The sequence below is a fragment of the Dromaius novaehollandiae genome, chromosome 1 (genome assembly GCF_036370855.1).
Source record: "Dromaius novaehollandiae isolate bDroNov1 chromosome 1, bDroNov1.hap1, whole genome shotgun sequence".
Lineage (NCBI taxonomy): Eukaryota > Metazoa > Chordata > Aves > Casuariiformes > Dromaiidae > Dromaius > Dromaius novaehollandiae.
The window spans coordinates 103,579,338-103,605,772 of record NC_088098.1 but is presented as its reverse complement, the minus strand read 5'-3'; the positions used below and the strand labels follow the sequence as shown (position 1 = coordinate 103,605,772).

At 43.8% G+C, this 26,435-nt stretch overlaps 1 protein-coding gene across 3 annotated transcripts; it reads left to right on the top strand.

The window, feature by feature from the left end:
* Window positions 1-11,621: 11,621 nt before the first annotated feature.
* On the top strand, window positions 11,622-20,578 carry ACP6 (acid phosphatase 6, lysophosphatidic). Of its 3 annotated transcripts, none has more exons than XM_064522927.1 (10): window positions 11,622-11,709; window positions 13,629-13,757; window positions 13,850-13,980; window positions 14,629-14,708; window positions 15,592-15,679; window positions 17,242-17,374; window positions 18,096-18,196; window positions 19,592-19,687; window positions 19,909-20,074; window positions 20,406-20,578. In XM_064522927.1, exons 1-10 carry the CDS (start codon window positions 11,668-11,670, stop codon window positions 20,544-20,546), a joined length of 1,107 nt encoding a protein of 368 aa, XP_064378997.1. In that variant the 5' UTR covers window positions 11,622-11,667; the 3' UTR covers window positions 20,547-20,578. The 3 variants fall into 3 exon arrangements, with proteins under 3 accessions (XP_064378997.1, XP_025949142.1, XP_025949144.1); XM_026093357.2 differs by lacking the exon at window positions 11,622-11,709 and adding an exon at window positions 11,749-11,925; XM_026093359.2 differs by lacking the exon at window positions 11,622-11,709 and adding an exon at window positions 12,161-12,387.
* Window positions 20,579-26,435: the final 5,857 nt, after the last annotated feature.

Genomic DNA, 26,435 nt, shown 5'->3' with positions numbered 1-26,435 from the left:
TTCACTGCATAACATGATCTAGCAACCCAAAAGCGCACATGTATTTGTAACTGATATTCCACTGAAAACACCATTTTTTTTTTCCAATTCCTTTTCCCCTTACAGATCACTAGAAGTTTTTTCTCACCTTTTCTTTCCTTTGAAATGAGGCTTTGGATTTTTTCCCCCCATTGGTTTTGTATTTCCTCAGGATACGGCTACTTTCCTCTCAGCATTTCCAGTTTCTCTAGATTTCCTTTTATCTTTTGACATATTGGAAATGCCAATTTAAGGACTTTCTGAAGAGTTCATTATAGTGCCCCGTTCTAAATCAACAATAACGACATTTATTAGATGAAAAAAGACCTACAATAATCCTTACTAATTCCTGATGGACATATCTGACCAGACAAGCACATTATAGGCTCCCAGCAAAGTGAGGTACTTGGGAGACTCAGGAGATCCTCAAAAGCAAACACACAGGATATCAAATGGACAGGAGACGGTACCGCCTACCTATAGGTGTATACACAAAGGCTGCTTGTGGGTGATATCCCCAGACCTAGCAAACTGGAGAAAATTCAACCAAGGAGCCAAGAAGGATCAGGAGTCTGGGGAATATGTTATAGAGCTCAAGTCTCTTGTAAAACAGAACAGGGTAGAAAGCAGGTACAGTTTTCTCAGAAGACAAGAGAGTTTGACCCTTTTCCTCTCCCAATTCATAGCTGTAGGTAAGGTGAACAGCCAGCTTCCTGTGGGTCAAACAGTCTGTAGCTGTGCAAACCCCTCTGCCCCACAAGTCAAATCAGGGCTGCCACTCTCCCTACACATATTTCTAAGCAAGCAGCAAGCTTGCATCACACACACATTCATACCATCCCAGGTCCAGAAACAAATACAGCCAGGCCCGACTGCATTGTACTTGAACGTAACTCCAGCTCCAGTGTAACCCACTGACATCTCTGCAACGTAGACAGGCCCGCAATGAAAGTCTAAAGCTTGCTCTATTTCATTTACCTAAGATTAGGCTAAGAAGCATCCTGATATGCAAGTACTTACAAGTGGGACAAAACTTGTGACAATCAGTTGCTCTTCTAACAGAATCAGTCATACCATGACAGCTATTATTTTAATGGGGAGATAATTAACAATTGGAAAATACAGTCTAGGGATATGATATGCTTTTTAATTATTGCAAGGTGTTTTAAAAAGGTATGCACTGGTGCTAACAAAAGTTACTGACCCCACCAAAAATTATTAGTTAAGGTCCTCTGCCGTACACTAAACAGAACACCCCAGCATTAAAACCTACAAATCTGTAAAAACTTTGCTGCAGTTGCTACGGTGCAGTTCTTAGTGATTATTTTTTGTCCACAGTGCTGATGTTAGTTTCAAGCCATTTAGCAATACTCATTAGCTCCCCACTTCAAATTAGGGTAACTGAAAGTAAGAGATCACATAATAAAGCCTTTTACTAAGGGAGACTTGTTACGTTCCCTTCATTGTTTCGTATGTTAACGCTATCAACTTGTGATCATGTTTGTCTAGAAATCTTTCTTCAATAACAAATAACAAATGCTTCTTGAAAAATGTTGTCTTATCCTTTTCTTATGGTTTAACTATCACTGAAGATTTTAAATTTCAAGTTTCTCCTCCCATTTATTCTATTATTTTACCATGGAAGGATATTAAACTCCAGTGCCAAGAATGTTTTGCCTCTGACTCTTTTTCATGACTGAAACCACAGATACTAAAACACTGGAAAAACTCATATATGTCAATTATTCTTAAGATAAATATTAAAGAGCAGTCTTACAACAAAACCAACATTAACTATACCATTGCCTGGGATGCTTCAAATTCCTTCTCTCAAGCAATCCCAGCCACACTCATTAAAAGACTCCCAATTGAGACATGAGAACTGGTAGTAGTGTAAATACCCATGAAGCCATGAATACCATGAAGCCCTGACAGAGCTGACAGGGGATCAGAACAGATCCCACATGGGATCAGAACAGCAACAAATAATGACACTGAGTCCTGGCAAGCAGTTCAGACACGAGCCTAAAACTTGGGAGAGTGGTCTCAGGTCCATACTCCAGCAAGTTTTGGGTGTGAGAAGTGGCAAGTCGCTAAGCCCTTCTTTGCCTGAAGTCCCCATCCAGAAATGAGCATAGCAGCCCTGGCCTATTGCTAAGGAGGTGCTGAGATCCTATGGGAATGTAAGGTTGAGATCAACAAGAGGTGGACATGGGAACCAGAACTAGCAAAATTTTATGTCCAAAGGAAAGTCAGGGGGAAAAGGGGCGGGGGGAAGAAAAACAAGGATAAAACAGCTCATACTCTATGTCTGGAACTACTATAAAACATAGATAAGGCACTGTGCATGTACCCATGCAACATGTACAGAAGCAATGCAGGATTATTTCCACATTGTAATGGCAGCATTGTTGTAGGGATGGTGGTCCAGGGATGTAAGGCAAGACCTGAAGGAAAGGGCATATCCCTCATTCAAATAGCTACTAATATAGCTTCAAAAACAGCTGAGCTCTTGCAGACACAAACCCTTCTGCATGCATCTTGCTACATCATAGCGTTCCTGCAGAGACAGGGATTAAGTGTTATTCTCATCTGCCAAGACATAATCTGTGTTTGAAAGGCCTACTGAAGGCTGCATGTGAAATTCTATCGACTGTGATTTAGACTAAGTTCTCCACGCTTCCTCCACAACTCTCATACTGTGTTAGGACCCAATTTCATTACCTTCATGTTTTGAATTAGCACCTACTACCTGCATATTTGCAGCAAACATTTGAATAGTTTTCAAGAGCTGTGGAAACTCTAAAAGCAGATGCAATCCAGTCCTCTTCAGCACTACTGCATGACTCAGGTTCCTATGTGTTATCCTCTGTTTTGCCATGGATTCATTGCATCATCAAGGCAAATCATTAAATTTCCTCACACCACTGTCTTTCCTGTGCATGCACCGGAAATCATAAAAATGACATCGGTAGTAGTTCACTGAAGAATGGCAGAGATTAATACCTGTGAGCTGCTTTGCATTGCATGGATGGAGAATGCTATGGACATACAAGCCATAAAATTTATGACAAGGGATACCTGTATATATTACTTCATTAAAATCATCAGCTCCTGATTTGTAGTGGACTTCTTTTGCTGATTGCAAGTAATAGGGAATATGTATCCCCTTTGTTTATGAATGTAGAAAAAAACAAACAACCAACCCCGGTACATCTCATCCCTCTGCCTGGTTTTGATACAAGGAGCACTCAGCCTATAACTTTGCAGCTGATAACACACCAGGTCTGGAGTCTGCTCAGCCTCTGTGATAACTCAGCTGTTTTTGTGCTTCGTGGTGGTGGGGAACAAACTGCTGCGGCCTCCCTGCTGATTTACACCATCAAGTATCTGTTTCACTGTGATATGAAAAATGTATTTTTTTCCATTTGATCACATGAAACACACTAAAAAGGCCTGCAATACATTTGCAATTAGCCACTGAAAAATAAAGTGATCAGACTCACTGCTTGCTTTGAAAAAGCTCTGTTACAGAACAACAGAACTGATTTTCACAAATCTGTGGGAAAAATATTTTTAAAGTTTTTTTTTCCCAGGATATGAGAATTGCAGGACCAAGAATAGAAGGATGAGTTATAAGCCTTTCAAAGCAGAGATTTATCATGGAAATTTTGACAACTGTCAATGTGAGCAATGCTGCCAGGCACCACTTACAATTCACAGCATCTTTCAAACCTGTTGGGGGTTTTTAGAAAGGGCTAAAAATAAACACAGAAATGGAGCAATATATATACACACACACACATATATATTTATACACACACACGTATATATTATTGTTCAAAAACTAACAAGTGGGCCTACCAACAGTGTAAATACAGATGACTCTTGAACACTACTAACAAACACGCAGCTAAGCAGCCTTCACTAGCCATACAAGCAGCACATTTGAAGCTCTTCTTGAATTCTCCTAGTCTACAAGCCATAGTCATCTGGGATCCTGATGCTCTGTCATGACAAGGCCTGAGGACTTCCAAGTGTTTTGATCTCCTACACCCAATGTATTCACACAATCCCACCCTCCTGACCTCCTGTGGATTACCACCCTTCTGAAAATAACACACATGGAACAGCTGGTGGGGCCAGAAATGTCTTGAATGTAAATAGCATGGGTCCCTGAGATGAGGCTTATGTCTCCTCTTCTGGCACCTCACCACTTGGTCTAATCCCCATCCTCATAAAATAAAGAGGAGTACATATTAATGGAGAAAAAAAATCAGGGTACTACAGACAATGCAAAAGCATTCAAAGAGCTAGTCTAGATGGCTGTGTTTTGAAACCCATCAAGTCCACCACCTGCAGTGCAGGCAAAGAAGAAAACAGGAAGCAACCTTTGGGTCTCAAAGCTCAACCTAAGCCTGAAGCAAAATGAAAGCATAACATTTCACCCCAGGTTATAATTGTCTCCCCACCCTGCCTCAGAATAGGAAGAAGGCAGAGTACACAGGTTACATCAAACACACAAATCCTACTCTCTAGTCGCTTCTGTATGAACATGAAAGCATAGAGGAATGGCTTGCTGGGAACCCATTGTAAGGTTCAAAATCATCTTTTTGTAGCCCTTCTCCCCTAGCTGCTTAGAAAAGAGTAGCTAACCACAATAATTTATACTTGCACCATTTCTTTAATTTCACATCATCCCAGATCACTTGGTGTAGAACACATTCACAAAAAGCAACAGAGGTGGTAAAAATTAAAAAGGCCAAATGGTCAAATGCTGCCACAGGGGAGTACATCTGCCATCGGAAGTCAGAGCACTGAGCGCTGGCATGAAGTATCTCAGCAGTGGTGAAAGACTGGCAGTTCTCCTACAGCACTTAGACAGGTCTACCATGCAAAAACAGAGAACTCATGTGATGTTGCTGAGAACAGATAAGCCTTCATTTACATGGAAGAAACACCCTTTAAAGCTGAAGAGAAAATTTGCCTGCTGTTATCCCAGAGAGAGGCATAATTGAGTCTGCGTGATCCCGCAGATTACCAAATGCAGCAGATGGCTGTGGGCCATCCAGTTTAGGATGACAAAGTTTGAACAAAAGAAAAACAGAAGGCAGGGAGTGTTATCTTTTGCACTAGGCTACAGGACAGGGGATGAACCTTTACACAATTAGTATGTCACTAAGAACACAGCCTGGCTCTTGCTCTCCTGCTGCAGCCCTGGCAATGCCTACGTGCCCAAGCCTATAATTTAAAAGGAAAAGAGAGGAAAAAAAATCATGTGTCCCAGGCAAAAGGCACGTGGAGCAACCAACTGTCTGATACACTGTTTGTAAAACCCACAGGAATAAAATCTTAAAAACTTTCCTTATGATGCTGGCCCTAAATGCCAAGACTCTAAATTCCGGAACTGTCTCACATAACCTACACAAACTCAGAAATATAACAGTGACCTGCAAGTCTCAACATACACAATTTCTTTGCTGACCAAAATAAGGAATATAAACTGCTGAGGCAAAAGCATGCAGAAAAAGAGATGAGGTGCATAAGATCTGCACACCATACTATGAATGGTGCCTTGTAGGGAAGGCTTGGCCTCTGGCAGCATTTAGGAGTTTATTTTTGCTGATTCCACCCAAAAGGATCACAGAAACTAGGAGTGGAAACATTCTTTCCATTTCCAGAGATGCTTACAAAGCAGCTGGCTATAAGGTTTACAACAACAGACAGACTGGAGTAGAGACAAGAATGATACAGTTCCACAGGAAGCAATACAGCATCCCTGAACAACTTATAAATAAACTTCTGCTCTTTGTGAATGCAACACAGATGATAGGCTTAGACGGACTACTTTACAATAGACCCTGCTGTGGTTATTCATCAGCCTTTGCATGATTCAGGAATACCATCATTAGCACTGCATGTGGGTAGGGTGAAGGTTCTTTAGGCCACAGTGTAGAGAAGCCTCTGATTTTGAAGAGGAGTACTGCATATACTCTTGCCCATGCTGCATGTGTGGAGAACTCCCAGTTACAACACCTGAGATTTGGGCAGCCACAGTTACTTCAAGAGACCAGAAGGAAAAGTAGCACTTACTAATTGCACCCAGCCAGAGAGCTAGTCATGGGAACATTTTGGAGGAAAGGCTATTTGGAGGAGCAGGAAAATCCTTTGTGCTAGAGCAGAGCAGAAGTTGCTCATGGGAAGACTTCACCAACTTCTCCTGCATACAAACCCTGGGAACAAATACTGGGGGAGAACAGCTCTTTTGGGCAGTGTCCAAAGCCCCCTACAGCTGCTGAATACCTCTCAATGTGCCCTGGTGCACCCAGACCTTTAGCCCTGTGAGGTTCCTCAGCAGCCCACCTAGATGTAGCTCCAGCAAGCACAATACCTGGCCAGTGGGATGCATCCTATGCACTCATACAGTCCATGGAGCTGCCCCAAAACAGGCATATGTCCCACAAGATTGGGACAGGGAGAGACCTTACTTTGCATCAGTGGCTCATGGTTCACTTTCGACAGTAACACCAGCCTGATTATGTCACCCTCCACTGGCAGCCAGCTTCACTGCCAAGGTCCCCATGTCATTAAAACCTATGGTTCCTTAAGGGCTGTTGGAGCACATTTCCAGCTCACTCCCCTCACTGAGCAAAAAGTGCTTGGAAATGAATCAAGGAAGCTGGAGGGTTTGTAAGCCTATTTTCTGCCCCTTACTGTTTAGAAAAAATAAGTACCTAAGGGGTATCTAAATTCTGTTTGTGCCTCTACCATTCAGACATGTTCTGGTATCTCTGATTTACATCACAAACAGCTATAGCCATTTGTTCAGGGGGAAGGCATTCTTCTAATCCAAGAAGCAATAAAACACAGGAACATGTTAGGCTATACTGTTTTTGGTGCGTATTTTTTAACAACTATTTAATTTCAAAACACTTCATGGAACAAAAATCTGATCATTGACGGTTGGCCTTGTACTCAAAGCAAACAACAGCACACACAACCGTTATCAACCCATCAGCCACATAACTATTGCATGGTTTGGTTGAACTATGCGACTCACCACAACTCAGTTTCCTTTTCAAGAAAATGAGCATCTAAATGCAAACTTATCATATAGGAGCATTCTGAGGTATGATACATTTGTGAAACACTATAAAAAGACAAACGATAGCAATAGTAATGCTTTGCTAAGGTAGTAATCACTGTAATTTGATTAAATTCCAGTCAGGAGGAAATCTGGACTCCACTGTCAGAGGGCGAGGTTGCCTGAAACTTGCTTGTTCATTAGAGTTCATTAACTTCCCCCAGTGAGACAAAGCTCACTCACAGTGGCCATTGAAATAGCCTTCTGCTCCTTATCTGCTCACAGAAAGCAACAGAAGGGTAAAAATAACAGGTCCTTTGAAAATGTTTTTGTAAAGATGATGCATCTTAGAATAAATTTCGGCACAGTTGGACAAAGAAAAAAAGGATAACACCATTTGCTAAAAAATTGACAGCCGCCTGTTATTTTGGAGAGCGCTCCTCTAATTGCACACACCTGCTGTGGCATGGTATATTCTAAAATATATCTCAACAGTAATGCTGCTTTGCAGCAGCCAAATCCCCCCAGGAGCAACACTGCAGTCCCACTCTTCACATCACAAGAACTGGGGTTTCTTCCAATACAACATTGGAATAGAAATTCAAATAAATTCACTATGGGCTTTTCTTTGTTTCACCTCTGCTCATTTGTATTACACCATCTCTCCCTCTTCCTTGCCCCCAAATCCCCACCTTTTAACTACTTTTTGCTATTCCCTCTCTCCGCCCAGTATCTTTGCCACCTTGCCCTCCCAAATCACAAGATTCAGGCTTGATCTCTCCTTGTTTGTTATTTTGTCTTCTGCAATAGTCAATTCCTTCTCTTAACTCTCTCTGCTCTTGTCATGCCTCTTTGTTTCATGTGCTAGGCTCCAAAAACTAGGATAGCCCTTTAGGAACAGTACTGCTTTGAGAGATACCAGTGCGATTGCCGAACACCCCACCCACACATAGACTGATCTCCCGGTGACTGTGCCAAACTCTCACTACCTGCAGCTCCTCCCTCCAGCCTTTGTGCAGATTACCATGCTCTCTCCTCTTCTGCTCCTTCACCTTTGTTCTGCTCCCTGCATGTGCTGGCTGTGTGACTCCTCACGTACCGCATGCCTCAGCCCCTCCAACCTGAGTCCTGTGAGCACTGCTTGAATCAATGCCTGAAGCTGCTCCCACAAGAGACCAATAAAGGTGTCCTCAGAACTGATGCTCAGGGGATTTGGTGCCCAGCTCTTCCCTCTAACTCAAGGCAAATCCTTTATTCTCTCTCTGTCTCAGGTTGCCATCTGTAGCAGGGCATTTGTACTCCAGGATGCTTTGAGAATTCTTGCCTTGAAAGTTTGACAAGCACTGAGACACTGTGCTGATAGCGGTCATGTACGAGCTTCCAGCAGGTGCACATGAGAACTGGAGAGCAGGAAATTCCAGGTCTGCCATATGGACATTTAGAAGCACTGTCATTAAGCCTATGTTGAGTTGATCCATTTCCAGCCTATTAGCTTGGCACCTGTACCATGCATATCTTCATAGGGCTTCTCTTCCTTTTTCTCTTTAATTAATGGCATTGGGAAATGGAAAGCAGGATAGCTGGGAGTTAGGGAGAGGGAGCTGGGGCAGGAGACACTCTATATCCTCTCACCCTCACAGGTCCAGCCACGACCAAACACCACAGGCAGCACAGGTAAACCTGACCACCCACTTTGAGTGCTGAGCTTCTGAACTGAATTGGGCCAAGCAAAGAGTCTGCTGGTGTAGGGGGCTGCTGGTACTATGTCAGCAACCATGATATCAGTCTGAACTTTTAAGCACTGGGCAAGGCCTTCTGATGTTGACTCTCTACAGGGCATACCTTTGGCAACAGTACAAAAGCATATGCATACCAGAAAGCTCAGAGTGCAGGCGGGCAGCAGACCAGCACACTTCAGACCAAATGGAAAATACGGAGTCTTAGAAACTGAGGCAAGACTCTTCCCAAAGGAAGGAATGCTCTGTACTAGGGCAGTAATGATGCACAGAAGGAAATCTTCTATCCTTGTAACAAAAAGTAGGCACTTTATGAAGCCCCAAAGATGCAAACATCTTACTGAAGCAATTGCCACTTGGCAGTTTTCCTGAAGACCTGCTTTACTGAAAACACATCCCTTGGCCTAGTCTCCACGGCATTTTTCTGTTGTGACAGCTTTCAAATACAACATCCCATCAATTCCAGCATTTCAGGGAGTGCTCCAACTCCTAATAGACAGAGCCTATTTCAAAAGGAGAAAATCAGAAACAGTGGGACAGTGAATACAGTTTTAATCAGGCTTGCAATTGTCTATAGGTTAAAGAACTGATTGATAGTTTCCACGAACACCCCAAATTTCTGTAAAACTACACCTGATCTCCTTGGAGAGTTTGACAGCACCTTCAAGGAGTGAGGAGAAACAAAGTGGTGGTGGACAGTGGGGAATGAGGGAATAGACAGGGAAGACAAAGGTAACCAGGGAAAGGGGGCCATGAAGAACCCTCAACATAAGTAGGAAAGAAAGAGGAATTGGGCATAAGGAGAGATCAAAGGCTAGAGGAAAAGGGATACTGTGGCTTACAGTATAAATAAGGAGGCAGGCTGGACAGACAAGGGGGGACACAGAAATCCCTAATAAATCTAAGTTGGTCTAAAGAACAGGCAAAGTATTTATTCTCTAGTAAAAATTTTACTTATGCCAGAGTGACATCACCACCAAGTCTTGAACAAGAGAGTCATAGGAATCGAGGAGACAGTATCATGTTAAATGCTTGGTAAAGTTCAAGGAAGGCTTTATGAAGGCAGAGCCATTTAGCTTCCTTGCATATCAAAATTATTAGCTACTACACTAAAAAGATACTAAATAGTATTAGAGAGCTAATCCGTACACACTCACTGGTACTGCAAATCACTAAAAAGAAAGGAAAAACAACAGCTTGAAGAAATGAGCAGTAGAATATGTACCTCAAGGCTGTGTGTTCAAATTCACTCTCAAGCAGCTTTGCCAAGTGCTGCCAGTGGATGCCAAGCAGCAGCTCCAGTGTTAGAAACAGTCCTGAACCCCATGGACATCAGGCTGTGCACAGCTCCAGGTTACAGGATGGGGCCATGCTTTCCTTCTGCCCCGATACGAGCTGAACCATCTTCCTCTCCCCACCTTGCTGCTGCACAGTGCAGCACCTTCTCTCCAACGCTGGTGCTGCCAGTGTGCTGTCAGCTCCCAAAGCTGTAGTGGGAAGGAGAGGTCAAGCAAGAACGGGTCAAGGCCCACAGCTGCCTTCCCAGAGTGTCTGCAGCTGGGCACATAATTTAAAAAGCAAATAAACAACCAACTTGTTCAGTAAACTCACAGTGGGAAAAGCCCTCATTAAAAACCATAATAATAAAAAACCCTGCCACTACCTCATTTAGCACAAACAGCACACCTTTGCTGGTAAGGTTAAGGGACTGACTGAGTACAGACAGGGAAAGAAATAAGCTACAGTGGGAAAGAGCAGAGCCATTCTCTCAGTGAAACATTCCCATTAAACATGAACTGGAGGAAACTATGACAGGGAAATGTCTCCTGCTGCTCATGTTACATCTACATGGGCTGATTAAAGACCCAAGTATTGGACAAGGGTGACTGGTCCCCAAGAGATCTGAACTGAATACAATGTCTTTCCCTCCCCCAAATTTCCTTCCAAAATGACTGCTGTTAAGAGGAGGGTGCCAGCAGTCAAACTGAGAGGAATTTACAGACCCCTCTCTCTTCACCATGAATTCTTTCCTCTAATGTTCGCTAACCAACCTGTTGTGATATTAAATTCAATGCACTGATAAGCACCCGTGCAGACTTTTCTATCTAAATGCATCATATACACAGCCAAGCGTGCCTTCAGAAGAAAAAGCGAGTCATAAGGAAAAAAAAAAAAAAAAACCAAAAACAAACAAAGGAAGACTTCTCCTTCCTGGGACTCTGCAAATTTTCACTTTGTGTCTGAGTTCAGAGTAAGCACTAATATGAACATTTTTACACACACATAAAAAAGAGAGAGAGAGAGAGAGACGACAGGCAGCAGCAGGCAGGACTGTTGTGTAGCTGACAGCACTGCGTCTCTTTCCACTACAGAAAGACACCACAACAAAAACGCTCCCGTCGCCAGCGTTTCCGTGGCGGGGAAGGCAGCGAGATGAAGCCTCCAAAGCCGATCCCGCCACAAGGCGCACAGGCAAGCGCCACCATCCCCCGCCCCCTCCGCGGCCGCCCCACGGGGCCGGGGAGAGAGGAGGAGAGCGGGGAGGAGGACGAGGACGAAAAGGGGGAGGGAGAGGAGGCGGCAGCCCCCAGGCCTCTCCCCGCCCTCCGCCACGACGGATCGATCCACGCCGAGGCGCTGCGCCCGCGCCGCTACCGCCAACGGCCGGCGAGCCCGCTCGCCCGGCGCTGAGAACCCTGCCGCCGTGCCCGCGCATGCGCACAGAGATGCCCGAGGAACGCTGGCCCGCGCCGCGATGCCCCCTGGGAGCTGTAGTCCCGCTGCCGAGACCGCTCCGCTAACCGGAGCGGTCAGGGGACTCCTTTTCCCATGGGACTCCGCGCCCCCGGCAGTCGCGGCTCCGGGCTGGCGGTGCGTGCCGGCCCTGTCGGCGGCGCCGCGGCCGTCGCCATGGGCTTGGGGGCCCGCCTGGCCGTGCTGGGCGGCCTGGGCGTGTGGGCGCAGTGGCGGCGGGCGGCGGCGGCGGGCGGGGAGCGGCGGGAGCTGGAGCTGAAGCTGAAGCTGGTGCAGGTGGTGTTCCGGCACGGGGCGCGCACCCCGCTGCGGGCCGTCCCGGGGGCGCCGCCGGTGAGGGCCGGGCCGGGGCCGGAGCCGGAGCCGGAGCCGGAGCGGGGCGTGGGGGGTCGGGGGGTTAACGGTTCCTGCCGCACGTCGAGCCTGGCGCTGCCGCAGCGTCTCAGTGCGGGCGCCTCGTTACGAGGGCGGCTTGCTTCGGTTCGTGAGCGGCGGGGGGCACCGTGCCTTGCACATCGGGTGTGCTGCCCACAGGCTGTTTTTGAGGTGTATGTAAACATATATATATCGTCAGGGGCAGTCCTGAAACCCTGCTGGGTTTCTCTGGAGCGGGCTGCTAAGTTTCGCCTTTCTAGAGGCTGCATCATCTCAAGGCTGTTTCAGAAGCTTTTCTAGAAGAAATTCCCCGCTGCAGTGGGGCCGTTCTGGATTAACCAAGTTCTCATCTGGACAGTAATGGCAGATGTTGATTACCTGCCCTGTGCCGTGCCCGCGGCCACCTCAGGGAACACACAGGCATGTAACAGAAAGCACACCTAGGCTCTCCAGCTGCGCTGGTAATGCCAAATCATGTCTAAAAAATACTGAAGAGTTGGACAGTATGAATCCCCTTTCACACCATCATAGACTGCTGCCATCCTGGATCTTTCCCATATGTAATCTAGAATTAAAACACTCGCTATTTTCAAAAAATATTGCTGTTACACTTCTTGTGCAAGTAGCATGCATGCAAGGCTACAACCTTGTGATGGTATTGAAGTGCAGGACCTTAACAGTATAGAAAAGATACAGTGAAAGCTAAAAACACTTAATTACAATGTTTGCAATGGGCTGAGTACCTGCAGGCTGTTGTTGCTGTCCTGATCCATGAGCTTACAGGATTCACACTTTCTTTATGATGACATAAGTTGTGCTAGCATTGGCTTTAAGTTTCTGTTGATTTGTGTTTGAAGCTCAGAAGAAAATGGTGTTTGGCTGAAGTGCCACAATGCAGATTTTTGAGATGCTGTTTCGCTTGTATCAGTCTAGAAACATTTTTTTTTTTAAAGGACTGTCAATAGTAAATTTGGGGGAAATGTGAGAATTTGGAAGTTAAAATCAAATAGATACAGCTTTGTCGCACTGCATGTTATTGGATGTGCAGAAAGACAACAGGGACAATCACAGTTGTGGGAACCAGCTTGTAGGGAGCCTTCAGATTAAGAAAGCATGGAGTGGAGTCAAAGGGCAAAAGCTATTAGCTGTAGCAATAATGCAGATTGCAATTGCGGATACAGAGCTTGCCATTTCAAAGAGCTCCACACCTTAATGCCTAGCACTAAGCTGTTCCCTAGCAGCCAGTACACGTTGTAACAGATATTCAGCAAACACGCGCTTACTTGCCTTAGCATTACTGCAATTGATCCAACTCCTTGTAGCCTCCAATAAAGCAACCTCTTGCGTTGGCATATATTGGTACTAGTAGTTAGCTTTAAGAAACCTTTCAATGTGTAATGAGTAGTAGTAATAGTGATTGCCTATGGCTTCTTCAGTTGTAAGGGGAGGAAGGAGTATCTATGCAAAATGCAGAGCAGATCAGCAAGTCCAAGATGACGCGCTGCTGTCATTTCTGTATGTGCTGTATGGCAAGAACAGAGTGGTTCTGTTTGGCTCCATATTGTGTTATCTCCAAGGCAGCACACCATAACAGTCTAGCATTGGTCTAATGCTCTTGAAGGTCCTCATTTTCTACTGAAGCATTGTTTATTTTGAAACAGGTAGAATGGCATCCCACTCTTTTAGATGTACCTACACAGACTAAGTTTGATTACACAGTGACTGACCTAAGCGGAGGACCACGACCTCCCTCACCCTATGACGAGCAATACAAAAAGACCACATTCAAGGTGAGGCTCTCTTTCCTGGTGCTCTCGTGTTCCCTCCAGAGACTTGCTTATTTCCATGTTTCAAGCAGGTCTCTTCCCTTTTTTCTATTCAGGGTGGTGCAATTGCAGGACAGCTGACAACAGTAGGGATGCAGCAGATGTTTGCCCTGGGGCAAAGGCTGAGGAGAAGCTATGTGGAAGAAGCCAGCTTTCTCTCACCGACATTTAAGCCTGCTGAGGTCTTGTGAGTCTCTCAGTTCCTTTCTGGACTTTTCCCTGCTTCCTCCTTTCTAACAAGTACCTCTGAACTTCCTGACCAGCCTGTCCCAGATCACCACAGCCATCGGCTGGCCCCTGTGCCTTCACTTCTGCCTTAGTCTGCAGAACCCAGTATGAGAACTCACTCATGACACAAAGCATCCAATTTCCCAGCAGTGCTGAGAGGGACCTCAGGGACAGATTCATCTCACCTGGGTTTAGCCATTGACAGTGGTATTAGGTAAACTACCTTTATGGTGAGTGAAGGGAAATAGGCGTTTCCTGAGCATAGTTTAACTCACTGTAGAGTAAACAGCAAAAGTTCAGTGAGATGAAGAACACCCTTGCTGTTCACATCAGTAGTGCTGGGAGCATCTGGCTTAGGATGAGATAAATCACACCTGAGAAGTGCCCATTTGTCATCTCCCCTTTTCTGAAGGGAAGCTAAATGGCAATTCAGACATAAGTGTCTATCTTTTTTAAGATATCCACAGCAAGGTGAGATAAATCCTACCAGAGGATTCTGAAGCCATGGAGAAAGCAGAACCCTCAGTTTCAGCGAGTCCTCACCAGCTGCAGCCCTCTCCACAGGAAGGAAAAAGTGCTACCTCACGAGCTGCTTTCTCTCTTTCAGTGTCCGTTCCACTAATATATTCCGGAATCTGGAGTCCACCCGGTGCCTGCTAGCTGGGCTGTACCAACAGCAGAAAGAAGGTTAGGGGAGACTTCCAACCAGTGCCTTTGCTTTCCCATTCTTCCCTAGATACACATATCTCACACCCCAATTTCCTTTGGCTCCTGGTTGTTGCCCTCCCTTTGTTCTTGTTACCCACCCCTCTTCCCCATTATCTTCTGTTCCATGTATTCTTTATCAGCTTGTCACTTGCTCCCTCTCTTTATGTAGCTTTCTGCTGGCGCCCAGCTTGGATCTGTTGCCATCAATGCTGCAATTTCAGATCAACTGAGGAGGTTAGCATTTACCAGCTTCAGCAAAGAGTTCCAGGTTCACTGTTCACAAGGTGCACTGTTGCATCTGAAAAAAGCTTCTAGATAAACTGAAGTATCTCATCTATAGGAGTCCCAAGATCCTTCACAAGTCTGGCACCTGGAGAAACTTTCAGCTCTGTTCTATAGTTGAAAAATACTCATACATCCTGTAAATATGCTGTATGAATATCTCATCTCTGTTCCCCATGTATTCAATTCCAGGAACAAATAGCAAAAGTGACTTGCCAGAGATTATGACTCATCCTGGAACAGAAACTAATTTTTACCACTAGAAAAAATTAACACACAACTAGGAGTTACATGGTACATAACAGACAGCCCCCTGGAAACAAATGCTACATGTACAGAAACAAGCCTAGTGGATTGCCTTGAAGGTGATAGATCAGTGGGAATTGCTAGTTGACAACAGTGGACTTGAGCACAAAGCCACAGATCAGGCTGTTTCATCTAGTGCAATAGAACTTCAGAGGGAGTTGCTGTGCACAAAAAATTCAAAATTTGGTCCCAAGACTGTGGGAGTGATTAAAGCACCTAAGGACATGCAGTTGCATGAGGGATCATAGAAGCTTCCTTCCTTCTCATTCCACAGGACCTGTCGTCATTGTCACTGATGAAGCGAGCTCTGAAATCCTCTACCCCAATTACCAGAACTGCCAGCGCCTGAAATGCTTGAGCAGGTAATTGCCAGCCATGCCTCCCCATATGATTTCACTGCTGTTTCACTTCAGTAGTAGTAATTTAAAACAGCACGTTTTCTTCCCATTTCCCAATTTCTTCCCCTGCCAGTTACTGTTCTCTGGGAATGGTTAGCTAGTTGTTGTACAGAGTACTAGGTGAGAGGAGTCAAATACTATGCAGTGGCACCAGAAGAAAAAAAGGGTGTTGTGGTGTGTGTGTATCTATGTAGAGAGAGGGGAGAGAGAGATGGGGGCAGTCTTCTGGTTTGGGGGTTATTACAACAATCCTGTCACATTTACACCTTCAAACAACTGAAATATACTCAGCTTTGACACATTTAGAAGTCCCAACAAAGACTATTTAAGTAAAATAAGAAACATCCAACATAAAAAGAACACTCAGGTTTGCAGAGTCAATTTTTCAATAAAGAAAGCCTACATGTAAGCCAGGTTAGTCATGGGGAGCAGGGGGTGGAAATCAGACAACAGAGGCAAGTGTATTACCGTTTGGTTGGATTATATACTAGCATATTTTTGTCCAAAGTTCTTCAAGAGTTATCAGAATTCATTTGCAAAAATTCATTTAATGTTCAACTCTGTGGACAAAGGATTGTTCTTGATAGTGGTGAGATGGTGGCTTGTAGAAGCAGCTCAGGAAGGCCAAAATATATTCAGACTTCACTAATAACATAAACTGTGCAAAAAGAGAGTAAACTGCAGGTTCTTCCCCCCACACACCTCAACCCCACCAACTGTGTACATTTTGTGACTGTGTCAAGGTGTTTTTTTTAAGGTGCAGTAAAAAGCACTGTCCCAGTTTAAGGCTACCCATGCCAAAACTTCTAGCATCTTCAGTTTGGAACAGAAACTAGCGCTGTTCCTATAAAACAAACGGACAAAAAAACCCCACCCCAAACCAAACTCCTCCTGCCCCCTCCCTAACAAAGCAGGGGCAGAGAAAACAAAACCTGCGCAACATATTTGAAGTGCATGGCCAGCACTGATATTTTCAGCTAAACAGCAGTGTTTTTCAATGAAGTTTAAAACAGTGTAAAGGGGCGCAGATGACTTCTAACAAAGGGAGTGGTGAATTTGTTGCAAGTGAATCTCTAGGTTTTCCCCTTTTCCCACACCACACAGAAGTCACCTCAAAGTTTCTAACCCTTCTCTCATGAGGCAGTTAAGGCAAAGGCTACTCCCTGGAGAGATTTGCCATGTTCCAGTATGACCAGATCTGTTAACTGATGATACACAGCCCTCACTTACAGGAAGCTCCTCTTCTGAGATGTTCACATCTCATCTTGATTTTTTCCCTCACCTCTGAGAGCACTAATAGCAGGCTCTGATCCTTGGCATTCAGACACAGTATCTGCCGTTTCTGCCACTAAGATGCCAACATGAGGAATTCCTCAGTATCCTGCGGCACTTCTCTTCTCTTCTATCCTTCGCTGGTGGGAGGCAACTCCACTGGGATGGGAGCACAAAAAGACCTGAAGAGATAGAAAGAGCTAAAAAGTCTGAAGTGTGAAAGTTTTTTTTTCTTCTTCTTAATCCCTTGACAGGGAGAAGTTGAAGAATGCTCAGTTACAGCCAGGTATCTCTGATGACTTGAAAACAATTAAGGAGAAGATGGGTATTGATGGTGATAAGTCTGTAGATTTCTTTCTTCTCCTAGATAACATTCTCGCTGAGCAGGTGAGCGAAGGTATATCTGCTGCAATGTCACAGAAAGAAATCATGCATATGGAGGAAGCCACAAAGGCACTAACACCCACTGATACCAGTGGGGGTCCCCATACCCTTCCATGCAATCCAGCAAGCTTATAGAAACAGCATAACCTTCATAAAAGCAAGATGCAAAGTCAGCTTTGCTCTAGAATGGCTGAAGACTTATCTCCCATATTTATGTTCTTACCTTAAAATCCAGTGTCTCTTTCAAATCTAATGAGACAGAGTAAAGAGGGTAGTTGGGCCTTGTACCCCATTACAAATTGCGTTCTCTTTTTTTGGCAGTTAGCATCTACACAGGGTCATCTTCATCCTGCTTCTAGCATACTATCCCTGAGCCAGATTTCTTCTGCTACTGGAAGGGAGTTGGGTATATTTGTACACCCCTTAAAAACCCAATTTTTTCCTGGAGCTAATGGTAATTAGACCTGCTGATCTGTCTGTAAGTTGAATAGTTCAAGGCCTGTTTTACTCCCTTCACATATAAGTGTAGCCTCAAGAACAAACACCCATCACTTTGGTACATGGAGCAAATCTATATGTTTAAAAACCCTACAAGGACTCCCCACATGAATACTGCAGTGCATACTGTAGTATGACTGCTGTGACACGAACAGCTGTCTTCTGTGGACAGTCATCTGTCTTCAGGCTTGGCTACCTGTTGTTACATTGTCTGCTCTTCTTCCAGGTGCACAATTTGCCAAGCTGCCCTGTGCTGAAGAACTTTCGACAGACAGTTGAGCGTCACTCTGTTGACTCAGTGCTTTTCCTTCTGGAGGAAAGTTCAAGGTGATAGCCTGTATCCTTGCCTCCAGCTTGGGGGGCTGTCTTGGGCTTACACAGGGTGGATGAACTACACCAGCTTACTGTGGCAGATATAGGAAGTCCTTGCAATCAGCCGCATTCTCACACCAGAGGTTACTGCCCCCTTAGGAGGTTTGTGCCTCAGCCATCTCAGTGCAACCTCCAGCACTTTGGGTCACAGACATGAGCTAGGGCACAGGAGTCCACACTGAGGAGGCCGACATACGGGCTTATGTCCTGTTTTGCTGGCAATTGTGGAAGAAGTAATCTCCTCCACGGAGCAATAGTAAGCCACTGTGGCAAGCGGTGAATTCTTCAGTTGCCACAGTTGTTTGAGTGAACCTGTATCACACCCAAAAGCAGAAGAGACTAGGAGAAGGTTCCAGCCTGAAGCTGAGGCTGCATGAGCAAGGTTGTCCCTGCGGACAAACAGCTAGAATGTGAATTCCAACGTGACAGTTTATCCCAGGCATGGCACCTCTATTGCTTGGCTGAGAAGTGTTGATGCTAGTGGAAAAGGTGATGCCAGGCCCTGCACACATATATATGATAGCTCGCAAAAGAATCAGCTGCTACATTCTTAAGTTACCTGCTTTGCAGTTATTTGTAAAGGTGGCTGAGCTGCTAGCCTAGCATCAGTTTTCCTTTCAGCTTCACTCACAGCGTCCGTATTTACCAGCTCTTCTCGGTGGCATAGGATGTTCCCCTTTTCTGTTAGGGCAGTTGTTCTTAGCTTTTTCTTTAACTTATATGAGAGACTGCAGGTATTGAGAGACTAAATTCCCCCAGTCCTACAACTTCTAGGAGAGCCACAGTCAAGCTAGTCCTCCATTCCCACTGATGTACTCATTAGGTAGAGGGCATTTCTTCACACCAGAAATTGTCCAAACATCTTCTCTTCATTCAGTACTAGGATAAAAACAAATCTTTAAACATAGCTGCTTTCTTATTCTTACGTTTCCCCTCCCCGTCAAAAACAAACAAACAAAAAACCCACCTTCAGTTGCTCTTTTGCAGTCAGCTGTGGTTATCTTCCCTAGTTGAAATCCATGCATCCAAAATCACAACTAGGGATACAAAATAGGATATAGAACATCAAGGACTCTCTGTTTCTTCCTTTATGTGGACCACATCTCGTGAGACTGCCTTGTTAACACCTCTCCCCTCCCAATCTGCAGTCACATAAGAATCTCTGTGGTGACTAAGCAATTGTTGAAATAAAAAAGTAACTGTAGGAATCACATTTAATGGTTCTTAGCTGCATTCAGCAGACTTTATCAATTTGTAAGAGAAAAGTAGGTTCCCAGGTGTTCACTTGAAACTACCTAATTTGAAGGTTAATAAAAAAAGCTAGTAGATTTATTTCTACCTCTTTTATAGAGAAGTTCTTCAGATGAGTGTTGGTCTCCTTTTCTATACCTTACAGAAGAACATTACAGAAGCAACAGATCCCTCATCTCCAGCTGAAAAGGCCAGGTACGGGGCAGATCTCTTCTTCTAATTGTTATAAATTCTGACTTGCTGTCAGTATGAAGAGGTAGTTCAGAAGGATGTTGAATGTGTGGGTAAAGAGAATGAGTGCTTATCTGCTAGAAAAAGCATGAGTGATACTGACTATCCATGGGGAACACAGCTAAAATTTTAAGGTTTTTTTTTTTCCTTTTTTTTCCCCCTTTTTTTTTTTTTTTTTAAATCAGAAAGCTTATTCTCTATGCTTCTCACGATGTTACCCTTATTCCTCTCCTGGTGGCCCTGGGCACCTTTGATCACAAGTGGCCGCCTTACGCTGTAGATGTGACCCTGGAACTGTATCAGCACCAGCAATCCAAAGAGTGGTTTGTTCGCATGTCTTACCATGGAGAGGTAAGAGCCCAGGGGAAGTTCATCATGCAAATTACAGTCATTTGTTTTTGCTATGCATTTGCATAAAGCTGTGACACAAGACTTGTTTTGAGCATGCCATTAATCAAGCCAAATAACACAGTAAGACAGCTAGAGCATGTGCTTGCTAGCCAAGATACCTTTTCTCTTGAACTGGCAGTTGACCTACTGTGAGTTTTAGGCAAAGTCTTTAAACATCTGCCTCTGTGTTTGCCTTGACTAGCATATTTCCCTGCTGCAAAATACATCAGTAACAACAACAAAAAAAGAGTTGTGTGCAGGATCTGTGATTTTTGTCTCTTTGCCTTTGCAGGAGCAAGTGGTGAAAGGATGTAGGGCAGGTCTCTGTCCACTTGAAGAATTTCTGCAAGTTCTTTCACAGTATGCTGTCAGTCCAGAGGAGTACAATAACCTGTGCTCCCAAATGGAGCAGAATCAACAAACTGACTCATAAGTAGTTATCTTAAATTAAACTTATTGTCACAACCTTTGACTATTTTTCTCCCCATCCCCCTTTTTTATTATTATTATTCCCAGCTTTCCCCATTCTAAAGCTATTTTAGATGAGGAGACTTGTTCCTACCAGGCACAGGGTGGCACAATGTCTCTCTTCACTGTTAGCAGCAAGATAAAAGAAGCCACTGACAGAATGGCTGGAGTTCACTTCTGGGGTAGCCATACAAAGGAATGTAGAGGCTGAAAACAGCAAAAGAGAGAACAGACCTGTTTGAATTGCCCTGCTGTCTCAGGGTAAGAAAGCAAACACAGCTCTTCCTCCTGCACTGGGACTGTGGGATGAAGTCTGTGCTACCAGACTTAAGGACTTTGACATCACCACTGCTTTTATACCTGGAGAGCTGTAGAAACCACTGTCCCTTTCCCTTTCTTCATGTTCTAGAGTTGCTCTGCAGAGAGATTATCCTCCCAGATTGCTTGCATTTAGCTACCCCATCTGCTTGAATGCACTTCTGTGTATACAAAACCTCTCCAAGGGGACAGAAAGACTCCAAATCTCTTCCCTGCACTCCTATAAATATGGGAATTCTGCTGTGAACATGCAAAGCCACCACAGTGAGCCAGGCACAGGAATACACATTCCTGTGTATTAAACTCGATTTAATGTGCTTTAAACGAGGAAGTCCAGGCAGCTGCTATTGATGTCAGCTTTGGGCAGCACTGCATCTATTTTGCACTTGCTGAAACGGTATTGGGAATATACCAGCATAGTCAGCAGAAGTGCTCCTAGTTCTTTTAGCTGAGATGATGACACTTTTTCCTCTAAGTCAGTACTAAGCATTACTATGTAGCTAAAATTCCTGTTTTTTTAATTGGTAAAACTTGGGGTCTGACCTGCTTTCTTTGGGATAGGAAAAGACTGCAGTAGGGAGCCCACTTAGTAAAATGACCTACAGTTTTGGTTTGGTTACCCCTTCTGACCTAAAGAAAACAGACTGCAGTGACATTGATATGTCATTGATGGATATGTGACTGGAGGTACTAGGCTACCTTCCCCCTGACAAGTGTGGGCTGGATTTAGCTCTACTCTTTCATTAGACTGCTCCCACCAAAATTACACATTGACATCATGTACAGTGAACAGAATAATTTGAATACTAAATACAGTGCTGTATTTAGTATAGCAAATGGAGGTCTCAGTGAACTGCTATTAGAAGCTGTCAAGAAAGCAAACAAAACATTGTTATTTTCCATCGAGTTCTTTATACAGCCTAAAAACATGATGTCATTATATGAAAATCAATGGCCTACCCTTGCTTAAGAACAGTGTGTTCTGCTCTAATCTCTCTCTCTCTTAAACTTGCTATAAAGTATTTACAGAAGAGTGATGGAAACATTAGGTATATGATAGTGAGTTACTCCTGACAGACATGGACTGCTTCGGAAATGGCACATCAGGGAATGTCACCAAAGGCCTTGGCCATATCAGTAGACAAAACAGGACTTCACATACCTTCTCCTAAAACAAGAGCAAGAGCATATCCCAGCAAAATTGAACAGCAATCATGCTGAAAATTGCAACACACCCAAGATCCAGAGATCTCAACATCACAAGCTGTTCCAAGTGCACAGAAGATTATTAAAGGGCATTGCATTCACACCATTAAAATAATCAAATCACTCTAGGCAGGATAGCGTATATTTCAGAAACAGTGGAAAACCTCTAAAAACAGACCAGCTTCTCACTGGCAGTGGCTAGAAAGAAGCCTCCTCTGGGAGCAGGTTATTTCATAATTGTCTCTCACATGGGTTTCTGCACTGCCATCAGCACCTGACCCAGGCCTTACCCCTCCCCTCTATATAAAATTACTTGGGTCATGCCTTGCTCTAATTCCACAGTAGCAATGGCCCACAGTGCAACAGAGGAATTATTTCTGACCAAACCAGGTGTAAATAATTGTTTCAAAAGGGAGTTGCTGGGACAATTGAAGAGTTTTAAGGCCAAAGGACAGAGTTAAGTGGGAAGTGCCAAACAGCAAATACAGTATGGAAGGGCTGAGGCATTTCTGAGAACATGGAAGAAATATTTCAAATCAACAGTTCCTTAAGGAACCAAGGAATCTACATGGAATAGGCCTGCTCTCACCAAAAACTGGGAAAGAGGCAAAACCAAGATGGTGGGGTGGTAGGGGGGCACACCTGTCTTACCTCAGGGTTGTTAATACAAGAACTTCGAAAATCAGCTAACAAAGTCAACCCCAGGTTCTGTTATAAACTTGAACTAGAGCTGTTAATTCAAATTAGTTTTCCTCCATTGCTATTTTAATTCAATGCAGTTAACTCAGGCTGGTCAATTTAACCTCACAGACTTCTATTTTTCTTTCTGCATTGCAGCCCCATTGTCACAAACTATATTACATTTGAGGCAACAGTAGTACAGTAGATGATCAGGAGGAAAGCTGTCAACTCAAATTTAAAGTTTTGTTTTCTCCTGAGGTAAAATATCCTCTTTTAGAGTTTCCAGTATCCCAGTTAAAACAGCATCTCTATTCTTCCCCCATTTGACTCAGACAAAAACAATTTTAAGATTAAAACCTGAGTGTGTAGTAAGCTGTCACAGTGAGGAACTAGATCTTACCATGAAGCACTTCGAGCATGGCACTGAAGGTTTGCCAGTTGGAAGTCAAAGGGGATCAAGAGAATATTTAGCTCAGTATATTTGTCAATAGTTCCAACATAACTAAGCAGCTGAGGTTTGGGGTTTTTAAGGCCTGAAAAACACTCCAGATGCTGTGCTTTAATTTTAAATAGAAACAGCAATAGCGAAGGGTTACGTATCTTATCACAACAACGAGCATTAGCAGAAATAATTGGAAATTATGTGAACTGGCTAAAAACTGAAAGATTTTTCAATAAGAGGTCACCACACTAGGAGAATGACACACCCGGCACAGAAATAAGACAGAAATAATCTTTTTTAGCTTGAGAATTACTACCAAGTAGATACAGTGAAGTGTGCTCCACTAAATGCAGACGAACATCAAGTATCGACCATTTCTCCTCAAGAAACAAAATAGGGAACAAGCTTCAGCAAACAGCCTGCCAAGACTGCATGAGGAAAGTATTCAGAATCATGGGTGCAGAAAAAAAACACTAATCAAATGTAGCTTTTTCTGCCATCAGAATGAAAAACAGCACAATAGACAATCAACATACCAAGCACCACAAAATTAAGTCCTGTATATAGTGCATTTGTAACAGCCTGAACATTTCCTCACAACAAATGCTAAGTTCAAATAGTCTAAGGAGCATGTTTATGGTTCCCATTTATCATCAGAGAGGATTCAGTTATCCACACCTACTCCAAGTCGGGACACGTGTATTATACCACAAGCACCCCCAGCATTCAAGTCCCAAATAAGGCTGATGCAGATCAGATCTCCAGGTGCTGGTCTTTTCTCCAAAGCACTACCCACTGGTACCACCAGGAGTTCAGTACTAAACTAAGACTAGTTAGTTGCTTGCCATATTCTTTGGTAGATAAGATAACCCATGACACAGGTACAAAGCTCAAATCAATTTTTTTGGATTGTGCTTAAAACTGCCAGTGCACTTTACAGATGACCAGTTTGCAACAGTCTACTACTTTAAAACAAACAGATTTCAAGTATTTTAACTTCTGATTTAGGTGGTGCGTTACTTTTGCGTTTCAGAAGTTCACCATCTGCTGGTTTTACCTTTTAAGTGTCTTTGCACTCCGGCTGCGCAGCCATCTGGGATGAGATAATTTGAACAGCAGACTGTTTCCTCCCATGTTACTAGAGAGGAAGAGCAGCCAAGTGTGTATGAGTAAAGTCTATTTCATTCTTTCAAACAAAGGTGGAGGAGGAGAATTTGAAAGTTAAAAAAAAAAAAAAAACCTAAAAATGGCAACCCCAGTTTCCATCTTCAACTGCACTGTGACTAGCAGAGCTGAGTCACAGTTACTATTGATTATAAATAAGCAGGAGAGAACAGAGCCTGACTTACAGATCCCAAGGTAAATTTGCAAGGCTGGCAGCTAGAAAGCTTTTTCACTTGTAAAGTGGAAAGGGAAAAGCAGAATCAGAGCAAAACAAAGCAGCTCTGTCTATAGCCACCAAGTCGATTTTCAGACTGAAGCCAGCTAAAGCATTAGAATCTCTTGTCAATTATCCAGGGGGAAATCAGGTAACGCCACTGAGGTTAAGTGCACCTGTGTGGACTCAGGAGAACCTATGTCTTCTGCATTTTCTATAGGAAAAGATCTTTTTAAGATACCAAAAGCCAAAATTTTACGTTACATGGACATAGAAGGAGCTTTAATTATCTGGCATCTTAATAAATAAATAAATAAATCTATCTTCCCACCATTAAGTAGCTTTGAAACCATGAACCACCTATACTAATTTTTCTAGATTAAGTCACAATCCCCTCTGAAATCCTTTGCTATTCAAAATACTTCAGCAGGTATAGGAGTCACTGAGGAAGATCATTAAAAAAATTCCAGGTTATTTCTCTGTCAATCAAGAAGTTTACTGTATTCAACATTATAAAAATATTCAGGAGTCATATGGCAGAAATGGCAACACTTAAAAAGACTGCACTGTGACAGCTCCTATGCAAGATCCTAAAAAGGAAGCTATGTAACCATTTAAAGAAAAGGTAACTCCGCAGTACAGAAATAACACTTACTGTGTCATTGTCAGCTCTTTCTAAAATCTTGACAAGCCTATGCTTCAGGCACGCTACTTGTCTTGTTAGAGGGAAGCACCAAAACATACATCCTACACTTTGTCAAAAGAGTAATTCTCACCCAAAATCATTTTAAATTTGCATGACAGCACAAAGGTGAATTTGGAAACAGCCACCAGAATGTGTCGAGGATTGCGTGCCTACAAAGGTGCATGGGTTCACTCATTTTGTAACTCTAGCAACTAAACTTTGGTAAACTGGCCATAGACAACAATTCCTTTTCCACCTGTTAAACATCAGCTAATTCTGAAAACCTCTGATGCACAAGTATATTGAAGATACTCATTCTTCACATTAAATTTCCCACTAAAAGACAGCTCTTTGAGTTAACTACTCATTGAAATAGGTTCAAATAAAGGTAAGGGGAAGGCAGAACAGACTACATATTCCATACACAGCGCTGGTGGCAGGGGAGCAGAGAGCACACAAATTGCTACCTGCCTCGGCAGACAGCTTCAGAACCCACTCCCTTCCCTAAGGATCTTCCTCCAACACATCCTGGTCTTCTCTAGGAGTGGTGCTCAGCACATGGTCAGTGTTTTAGTGTCTAGTCTTTCACTCCTGGTAGACAAAGCCATAAAACTTGCTTGTTGAAATTCTCTCAAAGAGAAGCTTGAAAAGACAGACAAGGGATTAGGAAGCGATCAATGAGAACCGCAGCAAAGCAACAATTTACCCAGCAGGGTTGTCGTGATAAAAATCTGCTCGCCAGCGATTTATCTTTCACCTTTGTTATTTAAGTTCATCCAGTCCCCACTATCTCAGCCTCTGAGCAACTCAAGTCAGAGACTCTACCCAGTCCAACAGTCCCTGGGGGACACACAACCCAAGCGTCTTGTGCAGCATTAGAGTCTCCAGTGCTCAGCAGGTGGACGTCACCGCTTAGGGAAAGCTCAAAACCATGTATGTGGTAGTGCTGCAAAAACTCACCAAGAGGAAGTGACAGAGACAACAAGTTTTATCTGTTTCTTGACCCTCTATAAATTGAGGGAGCAAGACTGTAACCACCTTCCTTGAGGTGTTCTGAAGTAAGACCTCACTCCAAGCAAAAGCAAGGTTTTCTCAGTTCAGGAGAAAGCAAACAGAAGTGCCTTGCAAGGAGCACACAGCTGCC

Coding starts and splice junctions, on each gene's coding strand:
- ACP6 (XM_026093357.2), top strand. CDS start 11,749: ATGGGCTTGGGGGCCCGCCTGGCCGTGCTGGGCGGCCTGGGCGTGTGG. Junction 13,981..14,628: donor TTTAAGCCTGCTGAGGTCTT/GTGAGTCTCTCA, acceptor TCTCTCTTTCAG/TGTCCGTTCCACTAATATAT. Junction 14,709..15,591: donor GTACCAACAGCAGAAAGAAG/GTTAGGGGAGAC, acceptor CTCATTCCACAG/GACCTGTCGTCATTGTCACT.